At 38.8% G+C, this 11,169-nt stretch overlaps 1 protein-coding gene across 1 annotated transcript; it reads left to right on the top strand.

The window, feature by feature from the left end:
- Positions 1–2,037: 2,037 nt before the first annotated feature.
- GCK72_016036 (uncharacterized protein) lies at positions 2,038–5,677 on the top strand (the record flags this gene model as incomplete). The annotated part of the gene is made up of 4 exons (XM_053731280.1): positions 2,038–2,280; positions 2,698–2,792; positions 4,375–4,603; positions 5,516–5,677. The coding sequence occupies 4 exons, from the start codon at positions 2,038–2,040 to the stop codon at positions 5,675–5,677; spliced, it is 729 nt and encodes a 242-aa protein (XP_053586052.1).
- Positions 5,678–11,169: the final 5,492 nt, after the last annotated feature.

The raw sequence follows: 11,169 nt of genomic DNA, 5'->3' as shown, positions 1-11,169 counted from the left end.
TTTTTTGGCTGAAAATCAGAAAAATCACAAATTTCCTATGATTTTCAGCTAAAATTGATCATTTTCACCCGAAAATCGATCATTTTCAGTCGAAAATCGATAATTTTCAGCCAAAAATCGATAATTTCAGCTAAAAATCTATCATTTCAGTCAAAAATTTATCATTTCAACTGAAAATTAACAATTTTCGTCCAAAATTGACAATTTTCACCCAAAAATATGAGTTTTCAATGAAAATAGACCATTTCCAGCCAAAAATCGGTTATTTTCAGCCAAAAATTAACCATTTCCAGTCATAAATTGACCATTTTCAGTCAAAATAAGAGTTTTCACTCAAAATTGACAATTTGAACTAAAACAAAATGACGAAAAAAATCGATTTTTCACGAATTTCCGATGATTTTCAGCAAAAAATCGACAATTTTCGATTGAAATAACTGAAAAATTGAAGATTTCCGATGAATTTCAGCCAAAAATCATAAATTTTTGTTTCAAGCGAACACAGAAAATGATAGATTTCTCCGTGGGAAAACTGTGAAAATGTCAAAAATAGAAGTTTTATTCAGAAATGAAAGAAAACTAATTTCAGAACGTTTGGGGTTGAAGATACGTTACAGTAATCTATAAATCTTTGAAAATGCTCAAAAAACTGTCTGAAAATTGCTCAAAAATGGTCAAAATGTCCTTCCTGGCCGAGCTTTTTTCTGTTGTGTTTCTAGGCCATCGCTTTAGAACACAACAGAAAAAAATTCGGCCAGGAAGTACATTTTGACCATTTTTGAGCAATTTTCAGACCGTTTTTTGAGCATTTTTAAAGATTATAGATTACTGTAACGTCTCTTCGATTCCCGAATGATTTGAAATTGATTTTCATTAATTTTTGAATAAAACTTCAATTTTTGACATTTTTACAGTTTTCCCACTGAGAAATCTACTATTTTATGTGTTCGCTTGAAACAAAAATTTATGGTTTTTGACTGAAATTCATGAGAAATCTTCAATTTTCAGTCATTTCCATTCGAAAATCGTCGATTTTTCTTATTTTTGACATAAAAATCCCATTTTCGACTCGAAATTTGAAATTTTCAGTCAATTTTTGCCTTGCATAGCTGCAAATCATCGGAAATTCGTGAAGAAAAATCTATTTTTTCGTCATTTTCGGTCGAAAATTGCTGAAAAATCGTACATCTTGATTCATATCGCTTCCGCCGATATCCGGTAGTTTACTCCTCTCACGGTGAGATGAATCGATATTCAAGTTCTCGGCTGACGTCTTCTTATTCTTGAAAAGAAAACGGAAGAATCTACCTGAAAATTTCAGATTTTGTTTTAAAAAATCGGCTGAAAATAAAGAAAATTGACGGATATTTAAAGCAATTTTAGATAATTTTCAGCATATTTTGGACCTGGAAGCAGTTCCACCTATTTACAACCGGTTTAATCATCCGAAAATTGACAATTTTCTGTGAAAATTCGAGCGTTTTCAGCCAAAATTGATCTTTTTCAGCCAAAAATCCATCATTTTCAGCCAAAAATTTACCATTTTCAGCCAAAAATCGACAATTTTCTGCCAAAACTTGATATTTTCAGCTATAAAATTGATTATTTTCAGTCAAAAATCATCATTTTCTCCAGTTTTTTAATCCAGAATCCCCAATTCTGTCTCCAAAATCATCGGGAACGAGAAACAAACGAAACAACTAGTTTTCACTTCTAAACCATATTCAAGATGGCTATCTATAGACTACAGTATTCCTGGCAGCTACAGTATTCCTGGTAGTTACAGTATTCCTGGTAGTTACAGTATTCAGAATCTGACTACAGTATCCTCCAAGCGATTGCTACCGTATACTCAGAATCTGTTGTTGAGAATCGATAGATCCTAGATCGATCTACAGTACTCCACATAGGATTTCTGGTTATTCGTAGCTACAGTATCCCCCCTCCAGATACCGTTTACTCAGAATCGGATAGATCCTAGATCTACAGTAATCCACATAGGATTTCTGGCCAGTAGCTACCGTACTCCCTCTCAAAATGTGGTCCCCCTCGACTCAACGAATTCTAATAATTACCGTGATCCTTCTGATTCTCATCAAACTTCTATTCTTCTCTAATTCTAAATTAATCGATTCTGTGGAACCTCGCGATTTGGAGAAATCCGATGTGTTCGACTTTATTGTCGACACGAATTCTCTTTGGGTCGATGAGGGAGAGGAGAAACGATTCGAATCGTATACTAATATTCCAGCATATGCTCAAGTATCCAATAAGATAGCAGTGAGTGCAAAAATGCCGTTTTCAGAGTCCGATTACCGTAGAAATTGTGATTTTTCAGCTTTTTTAAGTCTTTTGAGTGCAGAAACTGTAATTTTAGGCAGTTCAAGCATACAGGACAGTTCAAGTGTCCCGACCGTTTCTTGTAGTCCGGTTACTGTAGAAATTGGGATTTTCAGCCTTTTCGAGTGCTGAAATTGCAATTTTAGGCAGTAAAACCTCAAAATTTGAGTTTTAGTCCGGTTACTGTAGAAATTGCGATTTTCAGCCTTTTCGAGTGCTGGAATTGCAATTTTAGGCAGTAAAACCTCAAAATTTGAGTTTTGGTCCGGTTACTGTAGAAATTGCGATTTTCAGCCTTTTGAGTGCTGAAATAGCAGTAAAAACCTCGAAACCTCACTATTTCCTCACTATTTCCAGGCAATCACCAAATCGAAGACCGCCGTTTGTGAGACGGACACTTTTATCGGTCAACAAGTGCTCTGTGGTCTACAGGAGAAAATCGATGAGGAGACGTGAGTGTTTCTCAAGAAGTGGGCGGAGCTTATCTTTTTTGGAAAACTGAATAAAATGCAGTCGTGGCATAGAATCCGACAACTCGACCATGGTGACATTTTATCACGAAACGAAAATGACGCACAGCTGAAATGTGTGCTACAGTAATATTTTGGCGGGAAATTTGAATTTTATTGGATTTTTCGATTTTCAAGATATTCAACATAGAAAAATCCAAAAAAATTCAAATTTCCCGCCAAAATATTACGGTAGCACTCGTTTCCAGCTGACGTCATTTTAGTGGTAAAATATCACGATGGCCGAGTGGTCGGATCCTAGGCCACGACTGTCTTTTCATACAGATTTTCATTCTAATGACTGAAAGGGGCGGAGCTAACTTTCTCAATTGTCAGAGCGTGTGACAGTGATTCTCTCCAATACTTCTCTGATTTTGATGATCTACAAAGAGAACAAGAATTGGATCGGAATTTCGCTGATTGGAAGATTCTTTTCGCACGGAGAGATCCAATAGAGAGATTTGTGGATCACTATATGGATACGTGTGTGAGGTGAATACTTTATACAGCAATTGAGCTCAAAGAGCTGATTTTGATGCTGAAAATCAGCTAAAACAGTGGTGAGAAATCACGTTTTTAGCTGTTTTTGATGCTGAAAATCAATTTTTGTGTCAAAAATATTGTTTTAGCACCTCTTGAAAAAGAAAATCGCCGATTTATAAGATTTATTACAGTAACCAAACTGCAAAGTCTTGTTTCAGCAGCTGAAATAAGTGAAAAATCACGAATTTTGCAGTTTTTCTACAGTAATCGAACTGCAAAGTACTGTTTCAGCAGTTTCAGCTCAGAAGCTCAAGGATACCGCTTTTCAGTGTTTTTCACTAACCAAATAGTGAAAAATCACGAATTTTGCAGTCTTTTCTACAGTAATCAAACTGCAAAGTACTGTTTCAGCGGTTTTCCAGTGTTTCGAGCGTAATTTCAGCTCAAATTGGCGAAAAATCACGAATTTTGCCGTTTTTTTCTACAGTAATCAAACTGCAAAATGCTGTTTCAGCGGTTTTTCCAGTGTTTCGAGCGTAATTTCAGCTCAAATTGGTGAAAAATCACGAATTTTGCCGTTTTTTCTACAGTAATCAAACTGCAAAGTACTGTTTCAGCGGTTTTTCCAGTGTTTCGAGCATAATTTCAGCTCAAATTGGTGAAAAATCACGAATTTTGCCGTTTTTTTCTACAGTAATCAAACTGCAAAGTACTGTTTCAGCGGTTTTTCCAGTGTTTCGAGCATAATTTCAGCTCAAATTGGTGAAAAATCACGAATTTTGCCGTTTTTTCTACAGTAATCAAACTGCAAAGTACTGTTTCAGCGGTTGTGTTTCGAGCATAATTTCAGCTCAAATTGGTGAAAAATCACGAATTTTGTCGTTTTTTCTACAGTAATCAAACTGCAAAATGTTGTCTCAGCGGTTTCCCGGTGAAAAGCTGTTTCGAGCATATTTTCAGCTCGAATGGGTGAAAAATCACGATTTTTCCAGCATTTCACGCTGAAAATCGTGGAAATTTTCAATTTTTTTCACAATTTCAGAGAGGACCGCCCGTGTTACAACTGCCGTCTGGACCTTCGTTGTTATCTCGTGAAGATCTACGCGGAGATCACTCAACTCTACGCCAAAAACAAGACAGTAACCGAGGATCAAATGAAATTTGTGCCCCAAAACTGGTTCTGTCAGATGGAATCAATGAATCAGAGGTTCCAATTCGTGGATCACTCACTTTTCTCAAATCCGACGAATCCAGCTTATGCTGAGGCGAAGGTGAGTGGAGGAATTGGCTGGAAACCGTCTCAAATAGTATATTTAAGCCAATTTTGGTCATTTTGACTCAAAAAATGAGTCTTTTAGCCAAATTTCAAGCAATTTCCGCCCATTTTGACTCAAATTCCGTCACAAATGAACCGGAAAGGTGTCTCAAACCAAATCTGCATCAAATTACAATTGGAAATGAGCATTTTTGGCTGGAAACGGTCTCATATAGCGAGAAATCCCGTTTTATAACGAGTTTCTGGTCTATTTCAGCCAATTTTGGTCATTTCGACTCAAAAAATGAATTTTGGCTGAAATTTCCGCCTTATAGCCAAATTTCCACCCATTTCCGCCCATTTTGACTCAAAATTGGTCACAAAACCGAAATTACACTGTTTTTCGAGGTTTGGACATCAAATTACAGTTGCAAAACGGATTTTTTTGGGATTTTGGGTTGGAAAAAGAGGTTTTTGGCTGAAAATTCTCATTTTTAACTGAAATTGATACCAAAAATGATATTACTATCTGAAAATGCCTATTTTCAATCAACTGACTCAGTTTTCGCTGGAAATTGCTGAAATCTCAAGTTTTAAACGAATTTCTGACGGAAAAAGCGTCAGAAACCAAGTTTTTCAGTTTCAAAATCACTTTTTCAGCGGAAAATTGGAATTTTCATTTAAATTCTCAATCTTTTAACTAAAAAAACCCAATTTTTTCTAGTTAAATCTCTTTTTGCCGGCCAAATTACCCCATTTTTGCATCCAAACCTCCATTTTCGTTCATTTTTCGACTCAAAATTTCAAATTTCGGTTTTTTAATCAATTTTTCCGCGTTTTTCTACCATATATACTCTTTTTGCCCCAAAATTGTCAATTTTTTCGAGTTTCAAACGATTTTTCCCAAATTTTCGCTCCAAAATTTCAGCGTCCCGACGCCGAGTCGATCTTCGCCGACTCCGTCTCATCCTATGAGAAAATCAGCAAATTCTACACGACATACATCTATTCGCGGCCCGATGTGTTCGATTTGTTCACAAAAACGTATTATTGGGACTATTTGGTGCTGAAATGCCGTTGCCCGAGTTGAAAGTGGCAGAAGTCAGGGATTATAAGGAGGGATGGTATTGAGACGGCGATTTTTGTGGATTTTTAATGAAAATTTGTAAATTTTTGTATTCATTCTTATTTTTCGCAGGGAAATCTGAAAAAAAATCGAGTTTTCGGTCGGAAATTGTCGGAAACTCGTCAAAATAACGCTGAAAACCTCGAAAAACAAGTTTAGATGAATTTTTTCAATAAAAAATTCGTCAAAATTGAAGAAAAGCTAGAGCAATATCGATTTAATTATTTCTAGACCAAAATTATCGACTTTCATACAAAATGACGCTAAAAATGTCGAAAATTTGCTGAAAAATAATTTTTTTATACCAAAAGAACTCGAAAAAGTGAAAAAATCTAAATTTTTCAGAAAAATTGAATTTTTTCAGTGAAGAAACGGATTTTCTGCCTAATACTCTTGAATTTTCCAATTTTATAACATTTTTTAGATAAAATTCACCTGAAAATCGATAGAAAACCTACATTTTTCAGACCAATGAGTTTTCTACCTTATTTCCACAAATTTTCCCATTTTTCAGCATCATTTCACGCGCCAAACCCGTCTTGATCATAAAATAACGGCTTTTTCCTCATAAAACTAACAGAAAACTCGAAAAAATCACGAAAAACCATCGAAAACCGGCGAAAAAGCGATAAAAAATAAAACTTGGCGCGTGCACGAGAATCGCGCCAATGCTGCGCACGAGAAACGCGTCTTCAAAAAGCATGGCGCGTTTCTCGTTCCCGCGCCAAATTTAATTTTCAATCGGTTTGTCGGTGGTTTTCAATGGTTTTTTGTTATTTTTTCGAGTTTTTGAGTGTTTTATAGGAAAAAACTCAATCTTTAAGCTGTTTTTCGAGGTTTCCAGCGTTACTTTGGTATAAAAATAGTTGATTTTTGTTGTATCTCGTGCTAATAGAGAAACAATGTATATTAATCACTCGTTTATTCTGATTCAGAATAATAGAAATGAGGGGGACAAGGGGTACAATCTATCCGTAACAGTCACGTTCCGGAACCAGGTATAAAACTACAACTGACTTTAGAACGAGAGGAAAAAGATGACAATTCCTCTTCGCGGGCAAACGGGGGAAAACGAGGGACAGCGGGTAGATCAAAAATAATAATATAAATCTTTGTGACTAAATAAACAACGTCACAACACCTCCCTACGTAAAGATAAAACATACTGGTTAATCAGGTAACAACAATGATGGTATCAGGATAAGTAGAACAAAATAGAAAGTATCACAAATAAGAATTTAGCTGTGATCTGATGGATCGTACTTGACGACGTTCTTCCTGACACGGGTTGTCCTTCTTGGCTGAACTGGAGACGGAGCAAGTCGTTGTCCTTGAACTGCTGTAGTTGTTGTTGACTGACTTGACGATTGTTGAGTAGATGCCCTCGACTGAACTTGTTGCGCTGGAGATGCCGATGTCCCTTGACCTTGATGCACTCGTTGTGGTGAATCCATGACTGGTGTAGACGTCGCATTATCCCTCCTTGCTTCATCGGTTGACTTCCTTGCTGACCAAACTGTCGGCAACTCGAACACATCGAACATAGTGGTAGCCCACTCATGCTCCTTGCTTTGCTCCTGTGTTGACTCCTCCAATCTCATCTTCATTTGATTGGCATGTACAACACGCTCTCGTCCGTCCTTCAGACCGATGACGTAGACGACTCGACCTTGTCGCTGGTTAACCTTTCCAGGTTTCCACGACCATGTATTCTTCTCGAATACCTTCACAAATACAGAATCACCTTTACGGTAACTTCTGGCTTTCACTCCGTGATGCGTATCAAACTGTTCTTTCATTGCACGTTGCTCTGAATCTACAGTCTTATTCAACTGTGGTATCATCAAAGATAACCTCGTTCTCAGACGCCTTCCGAGATGAACTTCTGCTGGTGTCAAACCTCCAAGAGCATTTGACGGTGTTGAGCGATAGTGCAACAGAAATTGAGATAAAATCTCATTGTTCACACTTCCCTCCCCTTTTAACTTTTTCAATCCTCTCTTCAATGTGTCAACAAATCTTTCTGCTTGACCGTTCGATTGAGGGTGAAATGCTGGTGAGCGAACATGCTCAATTCCTGCCTCCTGGCACATCGTAGCAAATTCCTTTGACACGAACTGTGTACCATTATCAGAAACCAAAGTTTCAGGGTAACCGTGTTGACTGAACATGTCTTTCAATGTTCCGACGGTCGAAACTGCCGATATCGACTTCACTATCTTAACCTCTGCCCATTTTGATTTAGCATCAACTGCGACAAGATAGTATTGTCCGTTCTCTGGACCTGCATAGTCGATATGAACTCTTTGCCAAACACGCTCCGGTGTTTTCCATGGCTGTAATGGGACCTTCTTTGGAGTTTTCCCATGAACCTGACAGATAGTGCACGCAGACACTACTTTCTCAACGTCTTCATCTATTTTCGGCCAATAGACAAACGATCTTGCAAGCTGTTTCATCCGGACCATTCCTGGATGCCCTTCATGCAATTGTTTCAGAACAGCTCTTTGCAGACTTTCTGGAACCACGACTCGATCTGACATCATCAGACAGTTTTGAACAACTGAGAAAGAACACTTGACAGAATAGAATTTCTTCAACTTCTCGTCAATTTTCTTTGGCCATATTCCTCTTGAAACATACTTCATAACATTTTGCAACATGTTACTCTTTTCAGTTTCCTCCTGAATATCTCTGACCCTTACTGGCAACTTCCTTATTGCTGAGCGCAATGTCTCCTCCACGTCAACTTCTACCTGAGCAATGACAACATCCTCATGCTCGTTTGGCATCTTCTGAATCATTCGCGACAAAGCATCCGCTTGTCCGAAATCATCTGTTTTGATATACTCAATATCAAAATCATACGCCAAAAGAATTGTGGACCATCTTACGAGACGGTTCTGGGAATGCACTGGGATTCCTTTCTTGCTTCCAAAAATGGACAACAACGGTTTATGATCTGTTCTGAGCAAAAATTTGCGACCCGAACAAAAACTTGTGGAATCTTTTCACTGCAAAGATCAATCCAAGTCCTTCCTTCTCAATCTGCGAATAGTTCTTTTCAGCAGAATTCAGAGAACGGGCAGCATGTGAGATTGGTTTTTCAGTTCCATCGGGAAATCGATGACTGATAACCGCACCAATTCCGTAATCGCATGCGTCCGCAGCGACTACGATCGGGACATTCGGCAAGAAATGGGTAAGATTCAAGTCCGATGACAAGATATCTTTCAACTTTTGGAACGCTTCTGCTTCCAACTTTGACCATTTCCATTCAACATCTTTAATCAGAAGTTTGTCAAGAGGTCCACGTAGAGACTTCATATGCGGAATGAACGCACTGTAATACGTTATCATCCCCATGAAACTTTTAAGCTCTTTCTGATTAACCGGTTCTTTCATTCCCTTTATTGGCGCCACCTTTGCCTCATCTGGTCTTCTACCATCTTTATCGACGATAAATCCCAGAAACTTGATCTTTTCCTCCAGAAATTTGCACTTTTCGAGTTTCACTCGGAATCCATACTCGGATATCCTTTTGAACAACTCGAGTAAGTTCTCAGTATGCTCCTTTTCTGTACTACCGACAATGATAATATCATCAAGATATGCGGTTACACCCTTCAATCCCGTGATCATTTTATCCATTATTCTCTGAAATACCATTGGTGCCGTCTTGGCTCCAAATGGTAGACGTTGGTACTCGTACAGACCTCTGTGTGTATTCACCGTACACAAGGCTTTCGAATCATCACTCAACTCAATTTGTAAATACGCGTCTTTCAAATCGACGGTTGAGAACAATTTCCCTCCATTCAACGTCGCAAAGACGTCCTCCGGAGCGGGAATCGGATGATCTTCATCTTCAAGCGCGGTATTCAACCCTGTCTTGAAGTCAGCACAGACTCGCAAGTCTCCTCCAGCTTTCTTAACAACAACTAGAGGTGCCGCCCACCTACTGTGGTTCACTTTCTTGAGCACGCCCAGATTTTCCAACCTGTCCAGCTCTTTCTCCACGACCTCCGTAGCTCCATATGCAACTGGACGCTTCGGTTTGAAGACCGGTGTAGCATTCTTTTTTACCGTAAGAACTGCTTTCTCTTTTACACACCGTCCTAGTCCCTCTTTGAACACCTCCGGAAACTTTTCTTTCAATTCCGCATGAATTGAATCTGTGTTTGAACGTGTCAGCTCATTGACCATCATCTCCATGTGATAAGACATCTCCTCGGATTTTCCAATCCAGTCTAACCCCAACAAATTTCCGTGTTCTCGGACATACACATAACCGGATCCAACTGATCCTTTGAGTCTGAAGTCCACTAGCGCCCTGCCTAGCAACTTCAACTCATTTCCACTTGCTGACTTGACCTTTGATGTACATTTCTCCAGGTCAGGCTTTCCTATTCTAGTCCAATCTTCCTTCCCGATGAGTGTGATATCAGATCCCGTATCCAACTGAAACTCCACCGACTCACTATTCACATCAACTGACACATACTGACGGACAGAATTGACCTCAGCATCTTCCGAAGAAGCCCCACCAACTATGGCAACGTTCTGTGTCTTTTATATGATGAACTTTTCTTTGCTTTGCAGAATGAAGACATGTGTCCGCTTCTCTGACATTTGAAACATTTTGTGAGTGGTTGGGAACATTCTGGCTTTTTATGGCCACCTTTCCCACAGTTCCAACACCGTTCACCCTGTGAACTCTCATGTTTTGCTGTGTTTTTGGATGAATTTTGTTTCTGATTACTCGGCTTTTTAGCATAAACTGCTCTCACTGCCGTATCACTTTTCTCCATCTCCGATACCGCACTAGTTTGACTCTGAATTTTCTGCCATTCTGTACACAACTCATTGATGTTAACTTTTTCTCCCAGTTCTGTCTTCTTCTCGACATATTTCAGAAAATATGCACGAGTTTTGGTATCCTGTGCGGGATCTAACCCTCTTAGCCAAAAGAACACCTTCCAACCATCAGGGTCAATGTCTTTCAACATTGCCAATTCACACAACGCATTCACCTTGTTTGTGTATTCCACTGGAGAATCACCATCACGAGCAATATTGATGCACGCGAATCTATGCGAGAACAAACTCTTCTTTATATCGAACATTTCTTTCAAAATGTCGACGGTATCTTTGAAGTCCACCTCATGGTGCAACTTGGGACAGATTCTTCTCGAATACTGTTCATATACCTCCTCTGACAATTTACTCACTAACAGAGCAACTTTGTTTTTGTCATCGAGACCCTTCCCTTCCTCAGTAAACGCCGTACTGTAACGCGCGTACCACTTTGAGAATGTTTTCTCGGTTTCCAAATCGAATTGGAACACCGAAATTCTACCACCAATGTCGTTCATCAACTGTGATTGTGACACGGTTAGTCCGCTTGATGTTCCCAAGGAACCATCAATTTGACTCTTTTCCGCCACGGCTTTTGT

The sequence above is a fragment of the Caenorhabditis remanei genome, chromosome IV (assembly GCF_010183535.1).
Source record: "Caenorhabditis remanei strain PX506 chromosome IV, whole genome shotgun sequence".
Taxonomy (NCBI): Eukaryota; Metazoa; Nematoda; class Chromadorea; order Rhabditida; family Rhabditidae; genus Caenorhabditis; species Caenorhabditis remanei.
This window is presented reverse-complemented; position numbering and strand designations above follow the sequence as displayed.